This window comes from Poecilia reticulata, chromosome 7, assembly GCF_904066995.2.
Source record: "Poecilia reticulata chromosome 7, P_reticulata-male-v2, whole genome shotgun sequence".
Lineage (NCBI taxonomy): Eukaryota > Metazoa > Chordata > Actinopteri > Cyprinodontiformes > Poeciliidae > Poecilia > Poecilia reticulata.
In genome coordinates, this window is record NC_088836.1 from 16011388 (window position 1) to 16034632 (window position 23245).

At 40.9% G+C, this 23245-nt stretch overlaps 2 protein-coding genes across 5 annotated transcripts; both read left to right on the forward strand.

Moving 5' to 3' along the window:
• Positions 1-1712: 1712 nt before the first annotated feature.
• galnt6 (UDP-N-acetyl-alpha-D-galactosamine:polypeptide N-acetylgalactosaminyltransferase 6 (GalNAc-T6)) lies at positions 1713-12814 on the forward strand. The gene is made up of 11 exons (XM_008413590.3): positions 1713-1899; positions 3167-3673; positions 4133-4305; positions 8210-8359; positions 9819-10053; positions 10141-10258; positions 10354-10554; positions 10647-10778; positions 10876-10977; positions 11095-11253; positions 12218-12814. The coding sequence occupies exons 2-11, from the start codon at positions 3195-3197 to the stop codon at positions 12329-12331; spliced, it is 1863 nt and encodes a 620-aa protein (XP_008411812.1). The 5' UTR covers positions 1713-1899; positions 3167-3194; the 3' UTR covers positions 12332-12814.
• On the forward strand, positions 12809-23123 carry LOC103467320 (glucose-6-phosphate 1-dehydrogenase-like). Of its 4 annotated transcripts, XM_017305996.2 has the most exons (13): positions 12809-13587; positions 13981-14018; positions 14149-14257; positions 15329-15546; positions 15633-15794; positions 18056-18181; positions 18279-18372; positions 18452-18638; positions 18744-18979; positions 19556-19632; positions 19800-19892; positions 20002-20067; positions 22994-23123. In XM_017305996.2, the coding sequence occupies exons 1-13, from the start codon at positions 13477-13479 to the stop codon at positions 23004-23006; spliced, it is 1530 nt and encodes a 509-aa protein (XP_017161485.1). In that variant the 5' UTR covers positions 12809-13476; the 3' UTR covers positions 23007-23123. The 4 variants fall into 4 exon arrangements, with proteins under 4 accessions (XP_017161485.1, XP_017161484.1, XP_008411815.1 ...); XM_017305995.2 differs by lacking the exon at positions 22994-23123 and having other exon boundaries at positions 20002-20170; XM_008413593.3 differs by lacking the exon at positions 22994-23123 and having other exon boundaries at positions 15636-15794; positions 20002-20170.
• The last annotated feature ends 122 nt before the right edge of the window (positions 23124-23245 follow it).

A 23245-nucleotide genomic window follows, 5' to 3' on the forward strand; every position in this document is an offset into this window, starting at 1 on the left:
ATCCTTTTAACAGTTTTAACCGCACTGAATACATTTGTTTTATCCATCATTCTTTGAGCGAGTTTCTCCAACCGCAACAGAAGATTAATTTATTCTGAGGCTTAATATTATCACCAAGGCTGCCAATAAATGTGGACGGCGCTGTAACTCAGTTCTGCTCCGTGGCGTTCTCTCTGCTATCTCTCATCTCAATCAGCAACCTGCAATCAAGACCGCACCGAGTGACAGTAACCCGAGAGAAACATCCATCTCCTCTCCTGAATAAGACGGTCTACAGTTTCAAGAGGGTGATACAGGAGAGAGTATTTAATTGCTTGAGCATGAATAATGTATTTACTTTGAACTTATTGCAGTGTTAACTTACAACACTCTATGGTGAACATTAATTAAGTGACATAAATTCCTCCTAATCCCTGATGAAAAAAAAACACTAATGTCACTCTGGTAGATACACAACGCAGGAACATGAGTTGTATTGTGATATATTTACCGCTGGTTTAATATATTCTGACGCACTGATGTGGGTGGGTTGAATTTTAAAACTTCAAACAAGTTTTAAAGGGGGAGTGTCGTGTAAAACTGACTTTTTGAGCTTTACACCATGTAATATTGTTATTCTCTGTTCAGAAATATACTTGGAGTGTTGCTTTGATTCTTTCATGCATGTTTAAGAAATCCTTGAATCGCCTTACAATTTGAAAATTGAATTGCAAGACGACAGCCGAGGTTGCTCTCACAAATTCCTCCATTAAAAACTTTGGTGTTTTTTAAGTGGCTGCTGAAAGGGTTCATTATGTAGAAAAGTGAATATATATATTTTTTAAATGACTATTATATAAAGTTTCACAGCTAAACATAGTGTTTGAGACTTCTTCTTTATTCCTCCAGGTTCCTCAAAGTTTAAACATGCACAGCTTGTCAAAAATGTCAGCTACAAGAACTGGATGGAAAATCACTGAAAAGCCACCAAAACCCAAAGAAACACCCTGGAAGATCTGTAGAAAGCCTCCAGACTGTTGATACAGTTCAACTGATTTCTAAATGTTTGGTCATGTTGATTTTAGCAGTCCACTAAAATGGAAAAGAAATCTGCATCCTTGACTCCTACTATGAGGGCACTGACCACTTTGTCACACTGTGGGAAATATTTCACTTCCTTTGTTTAGATTCACATGTCTCTTTGGTGATAAGGGTCTCTGCAATCTGAAATATCTGAGTCCCCTGTTGCTTAAAATAGACAAAAACTAAGTCCATAACTATGTCGTGTAACTTTTGATCTCCTGGAGAGACAACGCTCTAGACAGACTAGGGCCGCCTCTGCCAGATTGCTTGTGGACCTTTCCGCCCTTACACTTCTTCCTTACACTCAACTTTACCCAAATGGACTTTAATGCACAATCTGTAATATCTCTGTAATGAGAAGTGTCCATTTATAATCATTTTTATTTATTTATTTGAGTCTTGGTTTATTTGGTTTTATGTCAAACTCAAATTAACCGAGAGACTTAGCTTCATTAATCTAAAGAATCATTTCAAATTAACAGGAATAAATTCTTGGCAATTATCAGTCTGGATTTACTATCGTCTATGAGTTTCAAATTAAGAAACCTAATACTTACTCTTATTATGATTCACTAACTATGTGACCTCTCTGCCATGTGATGCTCTGCGGTTCTGGACGCAATCCACCAGCAGGGGACTCACTTCAACTAATTATTATCTTGTAAATATGGCACCTGTTCATGAGCTGAAAACAACAGACAGTACACCGGTCGGCTGTCATCTACAAAGTCGGTGAGAAGAATCGTGGCTGCTAATCTGGCAGCCTAACGCACAAACCGAGGAGGAGCACCTCGTCAAGCAGAGAGCAGGTGTGGACAGCTTGCTCTTTTCATTAAAGTAAGTGGCGACATTTTTTTTTTTTTTTTTAAACTTCATAGGTGTAATGGTCCCCGATTGGTATCGATAAAAAAAAAACCCGGTTCTCTGTCTGACGCTTTATATGTCAAATGTGACGCTTTACTGTCACATTTGACAGTAAAGCGCGGTAAATAGAAGCTGCTCTGTGATCTTTCACCGCTCAGTCACTGAAAGCAGGACTTTTGCCACCAACTCTTCCTCTTTCATTTTAGATGTGAAACGTTAAGAGCTGAATAGTCTGTCGTTTTTTTTTTTGTTTTTTAAAAAAATATCTTATAGACCACACTGTGCTGAATCTGTAGAATATCTTTCAGTTCCTGGGGGAAAAGAAACAGATTAAATTGTTGCCACATACAGTAAAGTCAGATATATGTCAACTCATAGAAGTAGTTTAATTTTGTCATCGAAGTGCACAAGGGGCGCCTTTGCGCCTTAGACGGCTGAGACCAGACTTTTCTTGAACACTGAAGTGTCCCGCCTGAATCAATTACGAAGCCCAGCTGACCTCAGAATATATTAAATTAATTATGACCAAGTAAGAGTGAGTCTTCTCTTGGACAGTGATCACCAGAGGACATCCAGATGTCCTACTTCGCAGTGATATATCCTGTTTCACTCAGCAGGAAACAGGCTGCTATTGTACTAAAAGCTGGTTGAAGTTATGTCACGCTCCACGTAGCAGATCTTAGTTCCTGTTGCAAATGACAGCTAGTCATTAAGCAACGAGGTGGATTGGCCTGGTGAGATTAAAAACAAAGTGCGTGTCACTTATTAACTGGTGTGAGAGCCTTCGGGTGAGTCTCACCTGCTGCCACGTGGGTCCTGGCAGGCTGTGGCCACAGAGAAGGTGAGTTCAGGTGTTTGCTGAGAGGTGTGGTGTGTTTGTTCACTCTCACCACCTCCCTGCTCTCCGTGCTCGCCCTGTGGGACTGTTTCCTGAAGAGACCTGGAGGGGGGAGGAGGAGGAAGGAGGAGGATCAAGGTTGACTGGATCACCAGCTGCTATGACACTTGCTGAGACGCACAAACCGGTTTGAAGGTTTTTTTGTTCCCCCCCTCCCCCGCCCTCTCCTGCTTTGACATCTTTGGTTTCATTAAGAAAAAGGTTAGTGAATGTATACCAGGTAAAAGGCGGGTAATGGTAACAGGAGAGCGTGTTGTTGAAAGGCCTTGATGTAAGTGGTGGCCTTTAGCAGTTGCCAAGGAGGCCAACTCAAGAGAATTTCTGTGCTTTCCTGTTTCACAGCCTCCAAAGGGACCGGCCCATCTGAAACATGCGTCTGATACGCCGGCGTCTGTCTCCCCTGAAGCTGGTCCTCCTCGGGGGAACTCTTTTCATGGTGATCCTGGTGGTTCTCCAGAGGGACGTCGGCTCCTCCAACTCCGGAGACCCCTGGCTACAGGACCTGGCCCACAAACGGGACGAGGTTATGGTCATGGTGCGGAATGCTGTGAACAACATGGGCTTCCAGATCGGAGCTCCGCAGCCCCCGCCGGTGCAGGCGCGGCCCACGGAGGACGTTAAATGCCCCTCCGGATTTTACTCTCAGGCTGAGCTCAAACCTCACCTGGAGAGACCGCCACAGGACCCTCAAAGCCCCGGGGCCGACGGGAGAGCGTTTGTGAAGGACAACATGACGCCGGAGGAGGAGAAGGAGAAGGAGGAGGGCATGACACGGCATTGCTTCAACCAGTTTGCCAGCGACCGGATCTCGCTCAGCCGCAATCTCGGGGACGACACAAGACCGCCGGAGTAAGCCGAAGTCTTTAAGTTAATCTTTTATTGGCTGTGCTAATTGCTGTTGTGCCAACGACGGTGTTGACATGCAGACATGAGAGGATACAGCTGTCTCAATCTCAGAGAGAGCCGTGCTCACACAGGTCAATGATTTACAGACGTTTTCACAATTTTTCTTAATAACCTCCAGGGCTTAGTAAGCTTGCGTTGCTAAACGTCTCAGTGTGCAATAACAGAGATCGACACGTCAGAGTAAATACTCCCAGGCTCACACCTATACACCCAGACTGTAAACCTTTGCATTTCCTTTTTGCAGGATGCCAAAACTACTTCTCACGATGTGCTTCGCTAATACATTTCAAACTACCATCATAAAAACACGGAATATCCAAAAACACTCGTCTCCTATGTGTTGACATGGGAGACCTTGTGTGACTTTCATTTCATCAGATATGCCTCCTTCTCTTTCTCCAGGTGTGTGGACAGGAAGTTTCCTCACTGCCCTCCTCTGCCCACCACCAGCGTCATCATTGTCTTCCACAACGAGGCCTGGTCCACACTCCTCAGGACGGTCTACAGCGTCCTGCACACATCTCCCGCCATCTTGCTGAAGGAGATCATCTTGGTTGACGACGCCAGCGTTGCAGGTAACAGTGAGACACGTGGAAGATGAGCAAATGGGAGCGGAGTGGAAAGTAAATGTCAGCCTGAGGGGTACTACAGCAAACCCGCAGTGCAAATTCACATTTTTACACAGGACATAATCCAGAGCTGCACCTCAGTCAATGATTCGTTCTCCTCTTCAGATTTTATTAGTTATTACTGAGCAGAAGTGGTTCAGAAAAAGCAGGAACAAAAACCGTCAATCAGAAGAGCCAGAAGACAGTGTGGTTAACTAAATGTAGCCTCTGTGCTGCCATTTTTAGAAAGCATATAAAGTTATTACACCTACTTAATTTAGAACATCAAGCTTAAACTTACTATTTGTAGGCTATTGTTTTGGAGCATGGCTATGTTTTTTCTTTGCAGCCTTTTTGTCAAAGTTTTTTTTTTATCTTGTTTTATTTCTTTATTTTACTTTTACAATAGTATTTAGCTAAAGAGAGACTGTGTTGAGTGCTGCACCTTCCTTTCACTGTTCTCAAATAGTTTACATCTTGACTGATAGAAATTATAACAAGGATTAAGCATGCTAACTGCAGCTGCTTGAACATGTCAAGCATATAATAAACTACTGAAGACTGCATTTGCATGTGCAAAGACATTTATTTTAAAACCTCTTTACTGGGATAAATATCTGTCGCCGATGAGGTAAAACTTAGACTACAGGCACTAGAACATGATTACTGAGTAAACTAAATGGCCCAATCGCGTCATGTGATGATGTGTGCTGATTTGAATGAAATTTTACTGTGTGATTTTAGTATCGGTGTTCCTTCAGCACTTAGGTTGACATCAGGGTCAGCATATATTCCAATTAGGAATATACAGTATGCTGACCAGATTTTATTATTAAAATCTAGTCGACATATATTCCTGATTAGATTTTATTATTATTATTATTCGTTCACATTGTCTGGGGTTCGTCATCCTTTACCATGGAGACATTAGGTTCCTTTAAAGTTTTCTTTAAAGGTAAATGATTTCTCATAATATTGACCATTACCCTGTTTCTGCCACAAAGGTCTGTTGTCTTTTTCAGACATGGTCTTATCCTGAACACATCTTCTGCTAAAGCTGCAGATGTTTTGAGAACTCTAACATCTGCATCTTCAACTATACTCGCAGAACAGTAGAATAACTCATAAGCATAACAGCATGACCTTGTTCTGGTTAATGCAGTCACAAAACGTCTTTTCAGTTCCACTGTCCTATTTAGTGTAATCAGCTCCAAATTGTGAATCTTTGTGAAAACAGACTGCGAAATAACATTTTCTTTAAAATATCTGCAACTAAGCATAAAATAATCAGTAGGCATATATTATTATGTTTACTGAAACATGCTGCATTTTCCCATTTATTCCCGTCTACTTCCAATAAAAATGGGACTCAGATTGTCAACATAAACACACCAGCCCGCTTCAAATGTGATGCCAATGCACAGATAAGGTAAACAGAGTGTTGCATTTACTGTGAAAGTGCAGCTAATATCAGTGTCGCATGCTTTATCATCTTTGGGTATCCTGCTCTGCTTTCCTTTGTCTTTGGACGATAACGACGTTGATTTTTTTGGTGTTGCAGTTGAACGCAAGCCAAGCATACTGGTTTGTTTTCATCCTGCATTAACGGTCCACACGATAGGCGTCAACCGTCCAACAAACAAAACGCTGGAGGAGGGAAACGAAATACTCCCAGGATCCGGTTATGTGCGGCTATTTAAACAGTATCATTCATTGTCTGAGATCCTATAAAGTCAACTGCCTTCTTGCGCTGTGAAAGGTGACCCAGAATCATGTTTACTTAGGATTTCAGCAGCTGACTCACTCTGTAGCAAGCAGGTTGTACAAATAACTGGGACTCGAAGTGAGAGTGATTTGGAAGAAGGCGACTGCGTCTACCGCAGCGCCACAAGAATTTGTTTTAGTGGAGATAGGTGCTGCAAATTAAAATTCGAGAGCCAGGGCACCTTGCAGGAACATGTTGACCTTTTTAGATGCAAGTGACATATTTCCTTTGTTAAAGTAAATATTCTCGTTTAACTTAAATGGACAGAAACATGCTGCTGATGATCATATGAAATGCATATTGCTATGAAAATAATTCAGTCTAAATAATGCAAACCTAGAGATGGAGGAAAGAATCAGGGTGTTCCTTTCTGTTTCTTTGGGGTTTTTTTATTTTCTGTCCTGTCTTTCTGTTTCTATGCATTTCTTTCTGTATCGACATCAGCATGTCTTTGTTTTTAATAATTTGTTCATTCAACTCCCGAATCTCCTTTACAAGTAACTACCATTTTAAACAAATCCACATTCGACTGGGATGTTAAAACAGTGGCTATATTTACAGTACAATTCCTTTGGAAAAGCCTGCAGTTTTCAGAGAATAATAATAATAAAATAAAATAAACTGTGTGCCACTACTAAGTTAATGTTCTGCTGCATTTGTTCAGATAGAGCCAGGTTAAAGTGGAGTCTGTAAGAAACGGGACAACTTACATATCAAAGAAATGTAAAAAAAAAACTTTAAAAAACTGGAAAATCTCGTGGGGATGTGTAACATTATACAGTATTTGACAGTAGATGATTATTAGCTGACATTGTTAAGTGATCTGTAATACTCCATGTGAGAACTGTCTTACATGGAGTAAGAAAGTTCTAAATACATGAGAGGTATTGAGAATTTTATGACACTGTGAATGTAAAACATGAGACGAGGTGGGATGTTATTTCTGATTTGAGTTGGACGTGTGACTTTCCTGAAAACTTGAACTTTAAGCCTCTATGTGTGACTATTTTAACGATCAGCTTTGTCTTTTCTTGTAACTGATACAAAGTGCTAAAACAAAGAAATTTGAAAGAAACAGAAAATCACTGTCTTATTATTATTTTTATATTTGTCATGTTAATTTTATTACCTTCAGGATTCGTATGATTGCACCAAAAACTAAAAATTATGCCTTTTCTATCGTTCTGCACACATAATTCTTTGCAAAATTATTCACCTATTCATAAGGTTTAGGGTTTAATACATTATAAAAGAGGGAGGGAATATTCTTCCCACAGTATGTCGTGGCTTAGCTCAAATATTTATTCTTGAGAATGTCCCAGTCAAATCCTAGATCTAATTCGATATGGAGAATCTGTGCCGAATTTCAGGATGCCAGATGCTCTCCAACCACTCCGACTAAGCTGAAGCTGTTTTGCAGAGAGGAAGTTCAGGGTGCAGAGATGTAAATCAAATATTTTCAGTCATAATCGCAGCGATAGATGTTTCCACAATATTCTGAGAAGCTTTCTTGTAACTGAAATGTTTTAATTTTTTTTTATTAAACAATTTTAAACTCATGCATAATTTTCCTCCCACTTTACAATTATGTACTACTTTATTTTTGATTTATCACATAAAAGCGGATCATTTAAACTGACATGAATACTTTTTCAAAGCACCTATAAAAACAAGTCATTCATGCTGCAACCTGATGATCTTTTATTTATCTTTTATAATGTTGTCTTATTTATTGAGCCATGAAACAATCTATCACTGTTTTCCTCCCAGCTGCACGCAGACGTTTCCTCCTTTACTCTGACTTCTCTTTTTAGCTGCTAGAGCTCCAGCTCTCTGCTGCAGAACTTCGTTGCTTGTGGCTGCAGAGTTTGCTCTGCTGAGAAATATGTGCCGCTTCTTGTGGCCACAAAAGCTTTCAGGGGGGAAGTATTCCACTTCGCTGCTTGTGTCGGTCTAAGCCTGACGACTGTTTGACTTTTACGTCTTCTCGTCAGCGAGGTGTTCAATCGTACAGACCGAAGGCTTGTCGCTCATGTGCCACAACTGATGATGTGCATCGTAACTTCCCTTAAAGAGCTGTTCTAACACACGTTTTGTATCTTACAGACCACCTGAAGGAGAAGCTGGAGTTGTTTGTGGAACAGTTTAAGATCGTCCGTGTTGTCAGGCAGCCAGAGAGGAAAGGCCTCATCACTGCCAGGCTGCTGGGAGCCAGCATTGCTACGGCTGAAGTGCTCACCTTCCTTGATGCGCACTGTAAGGAAACCTCCACACACAATGCGGTCGGCTGCGATGCACGAGTCACTGGCAGTGTGTTGGGTTGCATACAGTCGCCTGAAATGACAGTAGCGGATACCGTGAAACAAAGTGGTTGAGCTTTAAATATCTGGCATAAACTTGAACCCTAAATCGACATCGTTGACAGTAGAGTTGTGCTAACATATTGCTAATATGTAGCAGGATTTCAAATATACTGCTCAAAAAAATAAAGGGAACACTTCAGTGTTCACTTAAATGTTAAAGTGTTCCCTTTATTTTTTTGAGCAGTGTATATGAAAATGTAACTACAATACCATCTAATGTTTGGATCAATGTCTGTAACAAAAATACCGATGCACGCTTGTTTCAACCAAGTTCTCTTTGTCAAATACTGAGAGTTTATTTAAATTCAGAGCATTTAAACACAAGTTTACAACCATCTGAGGCAACGTTACAGAATGCTTTCCATTATCCTGTCCACTTTGTGCAATACTACAGCACCAATGGCAGAAAAAAAGAACTTTAGCATGTTGCTGTCACCATCATGCTTCTCAGTTAGGACTGACTCCTACAAATGTTGTTATTTGTCAGTCTTTGTGTTGTTGGACGACCAAACGTTTACCAAGAACTTCAGCTTCTCCATGTGGGCAGCTACAAATTTCTGCAAGAGACTGAAACATAAAAGTTTTTATCAATCAATCAATCAAATTTTATTTGTATAGCACATTTCAGCAGCAAGGCATTTCAAGGTGCTTTACATAATTAAAGAAAAAATAAAAACAGCATGTGACATTGAATAAACAGTAAGAAAGAGAAAGACTTTTGAAAAAAAAAAGATTCAAATTATTATTATTTTTTTTAATTAGTCCCATAAATTGAAGCCTTGGTAGTTCCTGAACATCTTAACCAATTTCTTTTTATCTAAACTTGAAAGTCTTGGTCATATGGTTGAAACCATTGTCTCCATCCTTCCACACACACAAATCAAAGCTGGTTTTGATTGGATGAATTCAGGAGGCTAACATTAAGCCTCTGCAGTTGCACCTACCTGAACACTTTTGGAAATAAATAAATTATGTTGAAGTGAGGGCCTCACAGGAAATCAACCAGTTTAAATAAAATGTTCTTATTTTGAAAGGCTAAAGGAGCCTCATTGATGGCTACAACAAGTCTTTGGTTTCTCTGAAACACACCAAGAAGTGCGTTAGAGTTTGTATGCATCACTTTGACCCTTTTGTGAGTTTAAGAAAATAACCATAAATTCGAACCCAATTCTTGTTTTGGAAAATTCATAAAAGTTAATAATTGTTACTATGATATATTCTAAAAATACATTGTAGTAAATTCATGGGTGTAATGAGAGAACGTAAACTTGCCACCAGAAAAGTACGCTAGTTTGTGCAAAAGGGCATTTGTAGAAAACTAAGTCTTTTCTTTCCCTTCTATTCATGGTCAGGTGAGTGTTTTCATGGCTGGTTGGAGCCTCTCCTGGCCCGGATAGTTGAGGAACCCACCGCTGTGGTCAGCCCAGAGATCACCACCATCGACCTGAACTCCTTTCAGTTCAACAAACCCGTGGCCACCAACCGCGCCTACAACCGGGGGAACTTCGACTGGAGCCTGACGTTCGGCTGGGAGGCGATACCCGAGGAGGCAAAGAGGCTGCGCAAGGACGAAACCTACCCTGTAAAGTAAGATGGATCATGTTGTTTTCGCTCTTTAAAGGTCTGAATCATTTAAACACCTAAAGCCTTTGGATCTGCTCATGAAAATTTCAGAACACCTACTTTTGCCGGAGGCCTTTTCTCAATCTCAAAGAAGTACTTTGAGCACATCGGAACGTATGATGACAAGATGGAGATCTGGGGCGGAGAAAATGTGGAAATGTCCTTCAGGGTCAGTCTCTCTTATCTGTCTCCCCCCTCCTCCTTCCTCTCCCACATTAATCATTAAGTTACCTTGACATTTTCTGCAAACATTTCTGCGTGAAGGTGTGGCAGTGCGGGGGTCAGCTGGAGATCATCCCCTGCTCGGTGGTGGGCCACGTTTTCCGCACCAAAAGTCCGCACACCTTCCCCAAGGGCACCGAGGTCATCACACGCAACCAGGTGCGCCTGGCTGAAGTCTGGATGGATGATTTCAAGAAGATCTTCTATCGACGCAACAATAACGCTGCAGTGATGGCCAGGGAGGTCTGTCTTCTAATTCTACTGCACCATCTTGCTCCAAAACGACTCGTCATGTTTTGGTCACTAATCTATTTTTTGTTGTTGTTTTACAATAGAATAAATATGGAGACATCTCTGATCGCCTCAACCTGAGGAACAGGCTTCACTGCAAGAACTTCACCTGGTACCTGAACACCATCTACCCAGAGATCTTCATTCCTGACCTAACGCCAGAAAAATTCGGATCAGTGAGTCGATTTTTCTGAACACAAACAATCTGATAAACTATTTTGGACGCACTGCTCAGTTTGCGTTCTCCTCGATTCGTGTCCATGTTTGTCATAGATCAGAAACTCTGGATCCAGAACCTGCCTGGATGTTGGCGAGAACAACCAGGGGGGTAAAGCTGTGATCATGTACCAGTGTCACAACATGGGAGGAAACCAGGTACAGGATCTCTCATTTACTAGCAGGAAATGGGGGAAAAAAAGAAAAAAAAAAGATTTGAAGATGATCGGATGTTATCTATTTTTGTTGGTTCTAACTAGATGATTGTATTTGTAGTACTTTGAGTATTCGTCCCACAAAGAGCTGCGTCACAACATCGGGAAACAGCTGTGTCTCCATGCCAACGATCAGTCAGAACCAGTGAAGATAGAGCTGTGCCAGCTGAAGGGGAGGGGGACCAGTTTGTCACCTCAGCAGGAATGGGTCTTTACAGAGGTGAGCGACGCTTCACATCCTTACTTCAGTTCAACACAGCTACCGTTATGAGCAGCAACAAACATTTACATCTATATGTTTTGTAAAATAAGGTTCGTTCAAATGGAGCTTTAACTTTTATAAGGTCTCTTTTTACCTAATTTCTTTGAAATTATTTAAAATGATGCTCTGACAAAATGTGAAATGGGGAAACGTCCACAGCATTCAGACGTTTAATGAACTCTTACATTTACTATAATATTTTATGTTGCAATTTTTAAAACGTATTTAGGAAGCATTTAAGGAAAAATTAGAAACATTTACAGCTCAGTTTACCCATGATTTGCAGAATGTCCCGGCACTGATGTCTTTTATTTTTGGTTTTCCTAGACAGTAAGCAGAATAAGTAGCATCCGTCGCTTACATCTGCAAAGCCCTCATCTATCCACTGCAATCCTAGATGCACGTTACACTTTAAATGTTATCAAAGATCAGTAAAACTATCTGCAGAAACCAACATTTTTTATTGTGCAATGCTGTAAAGATTTTCTCTTTTTCTGCATTAGAAAATCAGTCTACGTGACTTTCCTCTAGACGTTGGCTGTAAGCAGCCTTCAAAGGTTTGCAGTCTTGGGCTCATCCAGATGGACTCCATTCCTCTGCTGGGACAGCCCAGACAGCTGCTGTCTAGCAACGTCGCTCAGAAAAACATGGCGCAACAATTTCAACTAGAAAAGCTTTAGGTCTTAACTTTCGTACCCTTTAAGAACAATGGCGAGATAATTAGTTGTCTACCTAACCCCAGAAGTGTGTGCATGCTAAGCTAGCCTCACTAGCTGCTGCATAAGGTGCCAGGGGTTTCTAATGAAAAGGAGAACAGAATGTCAAATCTGTTTTTGCATATTGAATACATACAATTGTTAAGTGCCTTAATTCCACTAAGCTGAGCTTTCATGTGGCTTTTTTTCTTATTGTTTTGTTTCAGGAAAGTCTTCTGAAGAATCCCAGCAGTGGGAGGTGCTTACAGCTGAGAGGGGGTCAGGTTCAGATGGACCACTGTAATGCTGCAGATCCCTTCCAGCAATGGAGTTTCTCTTGACCCCCCCAGTCTGCCCATTAGGTGACCTCTGGTCCCCTCCCTGTTATCAGACTCAGCAGCTCAGAGCTGAAGCATGACAGATCCAAACGGACATGCTGAAAAGCTTTGGGCAAGTGGCCATACTGGTGACCAGGAAAAGATGGAGGACAATACAGAGATGATGCCTGGCTTAAGAAAAAAAAGGAAACCCTCATTTGGGTATAACTATTTTTGTTTTATTTATGGATGACACTCAGGAAACTCTTCTTACTGTGGTTTGGGGATCTTTGGACATGTGTGAACTTTGCATTTAGCAGTGGCAGCTTTAAAAAGGCTCTGAACTGCAATGACTTTAATTCACTTGTTTTACACTCTAATATGAAAAAAAAGGGAGAGAGAGAGAATCGTTATGCGATTGTGATTTTTGTTGTGTCCGGTGATGAATGTGGAAATATTTTCTCTCAAGAGGATGAAATGTTAGTTTTTTAAAAATATTTTTTTATGATTTTTTCTAAATAACTTTTTATTATAAATAAGTTATTTTCTGTTAACGATCTAGGAAACAATTTCCAAAGGCACATTTTTGAATATATGTCTTTCTAGTGAAATTGGTCTGTTGACTGTTTATCATACTTGCATAAAATCTGGGAAAATTGTCTGATATTTTGTATACTGAAGGATAAACTACATTTATATGATTGATACAGATATTAAACCAAAACCTAAAGATTTTGTGTTAAGAATGTCTTTTCATGCTGACAAGAAGTCTTCCATCTATGTAGCACTTATAGCTTCTCAGAAGCGCCGATTTATGTTTACTCAATGTTTATTTAGGGAGTGGCTCTGGAGATACACATTCCAGAAAACTGCTTTTGTCTTGTCCTACAAAACCTGCAGTGTGAGTTTAGCAGAATGCACAAGATCACCAAACCGGATGTGAAGTAGCGTAAAGATTCCCTCAAACAAAAGGAAGCGGAGAACATGTTTCCTAAAAATTCATGCCATAAGAAATGACACACATTTCTGCAGGTATACATTTCCTTCTGCAGCAATAGGTGGCAGCACAGAGTTGCAAAGATTGTCAAGGCCACAGTGAAAATGTAAAACTCAGCAGGTCGGTCTGGGATTTACTTGGAGGGTCACCGCAGGCTGCTCAGGAGAGGACTATGGAGCCCTTAACTCGGTCGGAGGTGTTCGGAGAGCTCAGGAAGGAGCTTTATGGAGACAAACAGTCGAGTCATTCCAGCACACACGTATTTATCATCCTGGGGGCGTCTGTGAGTAAAACCTGACAATAATTTGACTGTCCTTGGCCAGGTCTATTGAGGATTTGAACAAATTGTAACCGTTTCAAGTGTTGGAAGACAAAGTTGTGCTAATGAGAGAATGAGCAGATGAAAAAATATAAACTTTGACATTTTACTATCTTCAATTTCCTGACAATTTTTAGTCTCTTTTTGTATTCATTCATGTTGTACGTAACCGCTTGCAAAGACATTTTTTCTTTTTTTTCTCTCATCAAAACACATTTTTCGTTCTCTCTCCTAGACTTTGACTGTTTTTTTTTTAGCTCTTATCTCTACTTTGGACTCATGATTGATTGCTTTGTGGCCGACTGTAAAAGCTGCTCAGACTTTTGACTAAAGCTACTATATGTACTTTTTGCATAGGGAGATCTTGCTAAGAAGAAAATCTACCCGACTTTGTGGTGAGTGAAAACCTGCAGCTCAAATCCTTCCTGCCTTGCAGAGCTGCTTGAAAGTTGTTTACCTCACAGTTTGACCCTTGGACAAAGCGTTCCACACGGCTGCTTTGGATTGACTCTGCCTGTTGTTCAGGTGGTTATTCAAAGACGACCTGCTCCCAGAGGACATCTACATTGTGGGATTTGCCCGCTCTGACCTGACTGTAGAGAAAATTAAAGCGGCATGTCTTCCTCATATGAAGGTATTTATTCATCTTTGTTGAGATACTCTTACAGGTAACGGTGCCTTGTAAAAGTATTCACACCCCTAGAGCTTTTTTTTTTTTTTTTACAATCCAACAAACTTGGACCAGCACAAAGTAGTACTATGCTGTAATATCTAAAGATTTTTCTAATGAAAATCTGAAAAGTGTGGCAAACATGGAGGAAAGTGCTGCTGTCGGAAGATGCCAAAAATTCTCAATATTGGTCAGAAATGAATTAAGCCAAATAATCCGATAGGAAAACCTGTTAGAGGTGGAAAAAATATTTGAGACTGGAGCATGCATTCACCTTCCAGCAGTCAATCAACACTAAATATTAACACACAGGTACAATGAAAAGGTTTATGTCAAAGCATATCCATATGTTCAAATGGATCAGTCAAAGTACAGACCAAAATCTAATTAAGATTTAACATTCCTGTTAATAGATGCTTTCCACCAATGTCCAGTGCTGGCAGAGACATAGCCTATGTTTTCCCAATTTTTAGGTTTGATGTTTCTAAAAGCATCAAACACTTTTTTATTTGTAAGACAAAAATAAATAAAAACAGCATATTATTATTATTAGGATGTAAGATTGTTTGTATCACTGCTGAACTAACACTGTGTGTAAGAGGGACCCAGGTTCTGGCCTGGACCTTTTTGCATGCAGCTTGTTCTCCCTTGCACGTGTGTTTTCTCCTGCTTTCATCTCCCACAGTCAAAAACATGCATGTTTGCTCATCTGGCCATTTTAAATTAGGCTTAAGTCTGAGCCTGTGTGTGTCTCCGCTTCACTCCGTGATGGACTAGTCACAGTCCAGGGTGTACCAAAGTTCTCGCCCAATGGCTGATGAAGACAGACACCAGTCGAACTGTGACCCCTCATGGACAAAGTGATAATCAAAAATGGATAGATAACAATTTAGTCTTTACATGTCACATAAACTCTCCATAAAACGCACTGACGTTTGTGGTTGCAGAGAGACAAAACGTGAAGATCGAGGGGTGGGAATACTTTGGTAGGCCTATTCAGTGTTTTCAGGGATAACTTTTAGGTTTCTTCGGAAGGTCACTGACGAGGAGCTGGACAGTCTATCAGCCTTCTTTAAGAAGAACTCCTACCTGAGAGGTTGCTATGATGTCAGCAGCTCCTTTGAACGACTCAACAGTCATCTGTCATCTCTGCCCGGAGGGGAAACCGCCAACCGGCTCTTCTACCTGGCGCTGCCCCCTACTGTCTACCACGAAGTCAGCACAAACATCAGAAACCACTGCATGAGCTGCAAGTCAGTACATTTCCAGTCCTGAAAAACAGCGCTGCACGTTCTCTTTCTTTCTTTTTTTTTCTTTTTCTAATCTGGTTTGTTCACAGCAGAGGCTGGAACAGGGTAATCTTTGAGAAGCCATTTGGTCATGACCTCCAGAGCTCCCAGGAGCTTTCAGCCCACCTCTCCAACCTGTTCAAAGAAGACCAGATCTACCGCATAGATCACTACCTGGGAAAAGAGATGGTTCAGAACCTCATGGTCCTCAGGTAACTTTTTCAATTTGTTTGACTAATTTATGGTGAAAATTTTATTCAGCTGAGAGGAAATCTATCCTCCCAAAAACAAGTTTTCACATGGAAGCATAAGGCAGCAGATCACAATATTTTCTGCTTCATCAGGCTAAAAATGATTTGCTTATATATGTAATATATTTACTGCTCAAAAAAATAAAGGGAACACTTAAACAACACAATATAACTCCAAGTAAATCAAACTTCTGTGAAATCAAACTGTCCACTTAGGAAGCAACACTGATTGACAATCAATTTCCCCTGCTGTTGTGCAAATGGAATAGACAACAGATGGAAATTATTGGCAATTAGCAAGACACACTCAATAAAGGAGTGATTCTGCAGGTGGAGACCACAGACCACTTCTCAGTACCTATGCTGTCTGGCTGATGTTTTGGTCAGTTTTGAATGTTGGTGGTGCTTTCACACTCGTGGCAGCATGAGACGGACTCTACAACCCACACAAGTGGCTCAGGTAGTGCAGCTCATCCAGGATGGCACATCAATGTGAGCTGTGGCAAGAAGGTTTGCTGTGTCTGTCAGCGTAGTGTCCAGAGGCTGGAGGCGCTACCAGGAGACAGGCCAGTACACCAGGAGACGTGGAGGAGGCCATAGGAGGGCAACAACCCAGCAGCAGTACCGCTACCTCCGCCTTTGTACAAGAAGGAACAAGAGGAGCACTGCCAGAGCCCTGCAAATGACCTCCAGCAGGCCACAAATGTGCATGTGTCTGCACAAACGGTTAGAAACCGACTCCATGAGGATCGTATGAAGGCCCGACGTCCACAGATGGGGGTTGTGCTCACAGCCCAAGACCATGCAGGACGTTTGGCATTTGCCAGAGAACACCAGGATTGGCAAATTCGCCACTGGCGCCTTGTGCTCTTCACAGATGAAAGCAGGTTCACACTGAGCACATGTGACAGATGTGACAGAGTCTGGAGACGCCGTGGAAAGCGGTCTGCTGCCTGCAACATCCTTCAGCATGACCAGTTTGGCAGTGGGTCAGTAATGGTGTGGGGTGGCATTTCTTTGGAGGGCCGCACAGCCCTCCATGTGCTCACCAGAGGTAGCCTGACTGCCATTAGGTACCGAGATGAGATCCTCAGACCCCTTGTGAGACCATATGCTGGTGCGGTTGGCCCTGGGTTCCTCCTAATGCAGGACAATGCTAGACCTCATGTGGCTGGAGTGTGTCAGCAGTTCTTGCAAGATGAAGGCATTGAAGCTATGGACTGGCCGCCCGTTCCCCAGACCTGAATCCGATTGAGCACATCTGGGACATCATGTCTCGCTCCATCCACCAACGTCATGTTGTACCACAGACTGTCCAGGAGTTGGCGGATGCTTTAGTCCAGGTCTGGGAGGAGATCCCTCAGGAGACCATCCGCCACCTCATCAGGAGCATGCCCAGGCGTTGTAGGGAGATCATACAGGCACGTGGAGGCCACACACAATACTGAGCCTCATTTTGACTTGTTTTAAGGACATTACATTAAAGTTGGATCAGCCTGTAGTGTGTTTTTTCACTTTAATTTTGTGTGTGGCTCCAAATCCAGGCCTCCATTGGATAATAAATTTGATTTCCATTGATGGTTTTGTTGTCAGCACATTCAACTTTGTACAGAACAAAGTATTCAATGAGAATATTTCATTCATTCAGATCCAAGATGTATTATTTGAGTGTTCCCTTTATTTTTTTGAGCAGTGTATATATAGTACCTGGTTCCACTCAGAAAATATTTTTTCTCTTATTTTAAAATTTCTAAAACCTTGCAGCACTAATTAGTCTTTCTTTAATTACGCCATAAAACATGAAAGTAGTTATAAAAATGGCCTTATCTTTTTTTTTTCCCCAGAGATACTGTATGATTACATATATGATTAAAATTGTAATTTTGTAAAAATAAAAAGCAGTCAGACAGAGTGAAGTTTCTTGAATTAGCTGAAATAACTTCATTGCTTTCTACCATCCAGGCTTGTTGCGCATCTGTTTTTGGCTCAGACATAAATTCACATGCAAGTGTACACACATTTTTTTTCCCCCACTTCTTATGATTTTTAAATAACTTTTTATTTTGTGGAATCCATTGTCAGAAATCCAGCCCTTCATTATCCAGCTGTGTTTTCTAACCTGAAAGCCAGCTGCTTGTAAAAGTGAAAACCCTCCATCTTGTGGTCTGTTTCAGAATTATTTTTTATTTATGTATTTATTTTTTATGTTTACTTTCTTGTAGGTTTGGAAATCGCCTTTTTGGACCCATATGGAACAGGAACAGTGTGGCCTCTGTGGTGCTCACCTTCAAAGAGCCGTTTGGCACTCAGGGCCGTGGAGGATACTTTGATGGTTTTGGGATAATTAGGTGAAGTAAGCATTATGAATTAGATTTTAGTTTTCACAGGAACTCTGCTCTGATTGCAGGGTTTATTTTGTATGTGTGTGTGTGTGTGTGTGTGTAGAGATGTCATGCAGAACCACCTGCTTCAGATGCTTTGTTTGATTGCAATGGAGAAACCTGCATCCACGAGCCCCGACGACGTGAGGAACGAGAAGGTAGGCGAGTCGTCGTGAGTGACGAGATTATGGAGTCATCGCAAAGCTGATGTCGGTTATTGTATTTGGTGTTCTGCAGGTGAAGGTGCTGAAGTGCATAGCTCCTCCTAACATGGCAGATGTGGTGCTGGGTCAGTACGCGGGAGATCCGGGCGGGGAGGGCGATGCCAAGCTGGGCTACCTCGATGATCCCACAGTACCAAAAGGCTCCTGCACACCAACGTTTGCAACTGCAGTGCTCTACGTCCAGAATGAAAGATGGGATGGTGAGGCTCCAATCCAGACTTCTTTCCTCAGTATTCCTTCTCTTTCTCTGTTTAAATTTTCCCTGGAGTTGCCGTGTTTTGATCCGCAACTGGGTCGTCCATCAGGGGTTCCTTTCATTCTGCGCTGTGGTAAAGCCCTGAACGAGCGGAAAGCCGAGGTGCGTCTGCAGTTCACGGACGTACCCGGAGACATCTTTGCTGACCGCTGTCAGAGAAACGAGTTGGTGGTCCGGGTGCAGCCAGACGAGGCTATTTACCTGAAGATGATGACCAAGAGGCCTGGAGTTTTCTTCAGCCCAGAGGAGACCGAGCTGGACCTCACCTACAAGAGCAGATACAAGGTGCTGAGCACATTCGTTTCAATCTATAATTCTGCTCCAATTATTGGTTCTAAGATGTAGTTTTAACTTGGTGTAAGCACAGAGGAAAATGCCCAAAAATTGACATAGAATTATTTTTTAAAAGAAATAAACTGAAAAAAAAAAACTTTACTGGAATAAAGTAGCTGCAAGTAGGCAATACATCACAAAGGATACAAATCAACTTCAAAACCAAAATGTTTGGAAATATAATATTTCAGAAAGTATTGTGTTGAAATGTAATTAATAGCATCTCCTCATAGATCACTAAAATGAAAGAAAAATTAAGCTTTTTTTAAAATTTGCCTGAGATAACTTTTATAGAAGATGCTGATGAACACTACATAACATTTTTAATACTAAAAAAAAACATGAGAATTGAAAAAAATCTGTCAACAAATAAGCCACTGCAGAATCCTAGGATGCAACCTATTTATTTTTATTTTAATGTATGATTGTTTTTGTTCTTTTTGCTGTGACATTTCTTCTTTGCTTGGATTTTCTTTCATTTTCCTGTGTTAGGTTTTTTTGTAACGTTGCACTGACATGTATTTGCAGAACGTGAAGCTTCCTGATGCGTATGAGAGACTGATTCTGGACGTCCTCTGTGGAAATCAGATGCACTTTGTCCGCAGGTCTGCAGCAACGTTTACTGTAATTGAGAAAGAAAACCTGCACCTTTATCCTAAATATAAAACAATAAAAAATACATCAGATTTTGGAAGACTCGTTCATTTATCAGCATAGTGGACATTTTTCAAACGGCTTTTCATCTACCAACCATCCTCTCTTTTTCTTTCAGCGATGAGTTGCGAGAAGCCTGGAGGATCTTCACCCCCCTGCTCCACCAAATAGAAGCTGCAAAGACACAACCTATTCCTTACACATATGGAAGGTAAACTCTGGTTAAAAACAGATCAAACAAACAGAAGTTAATTTAAAAGACATGATTATTTCTGAACGTCTTCTTTCTTCCTCCTCTCTCTTCGCCTTTTTGCCCGTAGTCGTGGTCCAAGTGATTCAGACGATCTTATTCAGAGGGTGGGCTTCCGCTACGAGGGAACATACAAGTGGGTGCAGCCCCACACAAGCTGATTCTCTAAGTTGTATGACGTGCATGCACAGATTCACTAAAAGCCTTTGTATGTTTACAAATAAAATTTACAGCAGCCACTTCTGTGCCAGTTTGATTTTGTCTGCATGCGTATTAAAAAAGCACTGCGTTTTTCTCCCTAATCACGCACAAGTTAATGTAGAAATAAGCAAGTGTTCGTGTGATTCCACATGTATGTGTGTACGAGTTTTCTAAATAAATCACATTTCACCCTTTTGCCCAAAAACTGTTTAAAATTACAATGATGTTTTACTCCAAATTCAAAGCCAACAAAACCAGAAAGGACAAAATGGCTTGGTGCTGAATTATGTGCAGCAGATACAGTCATATGAAAAAGTTTGGGCACCCCTATTAATCTTAATCATTTTTATTTCTAAATATTTGGATGTTTGCAACAACTATTTCAGTTTGATACAACCAATAACTTATGGACACAGTAATATTCAGTACTGAAATTAGGTTTATTTGACTAAAATAAAATGTGCAGTACGCATTAACACAAAATTTGACAGGTGCAAAAGTATGGGCACCTCAACAGAACAATGACATTAATATTTAGTAGATCCTCCTTTTGCAGAAATAACAGCCTCTAGTCGCTTTTAATGAGTTCCTGGATCCTGGATGAAGGTATTTTTGACCATTCCTCTTTAAAAACAATTCCAGTTCAGTTAAGTTTGATGGTCGCCGAGCATGGACAGCCCGCTTCAAATTATCCCAGATGTTGAATGATATTCAAGTCTGGGGACTGGGATGGCCATTCCAAAACATTATAATTGCTCCTCTGCATGAATGCCTGAGTAGATTTGGAGCTGTGTTTTGGATCGTTGTCTTGCTGAAATATCCATCCCCGGCGTAACGTCAACTTCGTAACTGATTCTGGAACATTATTCTCAAGAATCTGTTGATATTGAGTGGAATCCATGCGACCTTCAACTTTAACAAGACTCCCAGTGCCGGCACTGGCCACACAGCCCCAAAGCATGATGGAACCTCCACCAAATTTTACAGTGGGTAGCAAGTGTTTTTTTTTTGGAAAGCTGTTTTTTTTTGCCGCCATGCATAACGTTTTTTTTTTATGACCAAACAACTCAATCTTTGTTTCATCAGTCCATAGGACCTTATTCCAAAATGAAGCTGGCTTGTCCAAATGTGCACGCCACAAACGGCTCTGTTTGTGGCGTGCTTGCAGAAACGGCTTCTTTCGCATCACTCTCCCATACAGCTTCTCCTTGTGAAAAGTGCGCTGAATTGTTGAACGATGCATAGTGACACCATCTGCAGCAAGATGATGCTGCAGGTCTTTGGAGGTGGTCTGTGGGTTGTCCTTGACTGTTCTCACCATTCTTCTTCTCTGCCTCTCTGATATTTTTTTTGGCCTGCCACTTCTGGGCTTAACAAGAACTGTCCCAGTGGTCTTCCATTTCCTTACTATGTTCCTCACAGTGGAAACTGACAGGTTAAATCTCTGAGATAACTTTTTGTATCCTTCCCCTAAACAACTATTTTGAACAATCTTTGTTTTCAGATCATTTGAGAGCTGTTTTGAGGTGCCCATGACGCCACTCTTCAGAGGAGATTTAAACAGGAGAACAACTTGCATTTGGCCACATTAAATACCTTTTCTCATGATTGGCTACACCTGGCTACGAAGTTCAAAGCTTAATGAAGTTACCAAACCAATTTTGTGCTTCAGTAAGTCAGTGAAAAGTAGTTAGGAGTATTCAAATCAATAAAATGATAAGGGCACCCAAATTTTTGCACCTGTCAAACTTTGTTTTGATGCATATTGCATATTTTCTGTTGGTACAATAAACCTCATTTCAATACTTAAATATTACTGTGTCCAACAATTATTAGATTGTTGGACACTGAAATAGCTGTTGCAAACACCCAAATATTTAGAAATAAAAATGATTAAGATTAATAGGGGTGCCCAAACTTTTTCATATGACTGTATTCACTGTGTAGATCACGGTAATGATAAGGGCATTTTCCTGCTGTTGATAGACCAGTATTTACAGTGATCACCAAAATAAAATCATGCAGTGTCATGATTCACATAAAGCCATGGCAACATGTCAACATAAGAGGAAGACTTGTTGGACTGGTTAGTCTGGGAGAGGATGCATCTCCTGAGACAGACATTTGTCAAAGCACAGGTAAGAAAAATGTTCTTTCTAAGCTTAATCAAATGGTAAAAACATGTTAATCTCTAACACTGCATGTCTTCACCCTCTTTGTGCACAAGTGTTGAAACCTTCTGGATTTTTTCCCAGTTTTCTCATTTTGTAACCAGGGACACAATGGCATCTTATGCAACAGACGAACACAAAATAGTGCATTGAAAACTGAGAAGTGTAAAGAAAAATCTCCTGTATTCAGACCCCTGGAGGCAATACATGGAATAATATCTCTCAATAACTGCTTTCTCTTCTGGCTTTGCATTGCAATGCCTATGTTTCTCCACACTTAGCATGACCAGAGCATTTCCTTCCATGTTTACTGTGTCCCGGGCATGACCTGCTGCAAAACTGCAAAGAAAGTATCTTCTTGCTTCCTTTGAAGTTATTCTTTCATAAATCTTTCACACATTTGTTAAGAAAAGTGACTGACCACCGAAACTGTGAGCCTCTCTTCTCTCTTAAATGATCTCCTTTTCCTTTATTTGCTAACAGCAATTTAAAAATGGACTCATTTTTCTCTACTTTACAGCTATAGACATTGGTCACAAATCAAGATAAAAAAGAAATACATTAACGTTCTTGTTTGCAACGTGAAAAATGTGGGAATGTAAAACACGTATTAATACTTTTACACGACGTTTTGATCTACTGCCTGCAAAAATCTGATCTTGTATTTTTTTTCCTTCCTTTCTCTACCAGGTGTGTGACCTAACCCATGTGACATATGTACAGACATCGGAACGTGCAGTGGTCTTTCCCAGGATTCAGAAAGCCCTGGGAAGAACAGTATTAATGAACATGTGTTTAAATATCCGAGTCTCTTGTGCTTGTTTTCCTGTAAGAGTAACGCTGCAGCCCGTTGGTTGGGATGCTGTGAAGAGTCGAACTGATGCAGTTCAAGTCGGACGCAAATTCTTCTTCTTTATCATGGGAAACTGTTGCTGCTTTTAT

What these genes read in the sequence shown, in the direction of transcription:
- galnt6 (XM_008413590.3), top strand. Translation starts at nt 3,195, where the DNA reads ATGCGTCTGATACGCCGGCGTCTGTCTCCCCTGAAGCTGGTCCTCCTC. An exon ending in CTGCAGTGATGGCCAGGGAG is followed by an intron (nt 10,555 to 10,646) that starts GTCTGTCTTCTA and finishes GTTTTACAATAG; the next exon opens with AATAAATATGGAGACATCTC. An exon ending in AGGAATGGGTCTTTACAGAG is followed by an intron (nt 11,254 to 12,217) that starts GTGAGCGACGCT and finishes GTTTTGTTTCAG; the next exon opens with GAAAGTCTTCTGAAGAATCC.
- LOC103467320 (XM_081608985.1), top strand. Translation starts at nt 13,477, where the DNA reads ATGGAGCCCTTAACTCGGTCGGAGGTGTTCGGAGAGCTCAGGAAGGAG. An exon ending in CAGAACCTCATGGTCCTCAG is followed by an intron (nt 15,795 to 18,055) that starts GTAACTTTTTCA and finishes ACTTTCTTGTAG; the next exon opens with GTTTGGAAATCGCCTTTTTG. An exon ending in CAGATGCACTTTGTCCGCAG is followed by an intron (nt 19,633 to 19,799) that starts GTCTGCAGCAAC and finishes TTTTTCTTTCAG; the next exon opens with CGATGAGTTGCGAGAAGCCT.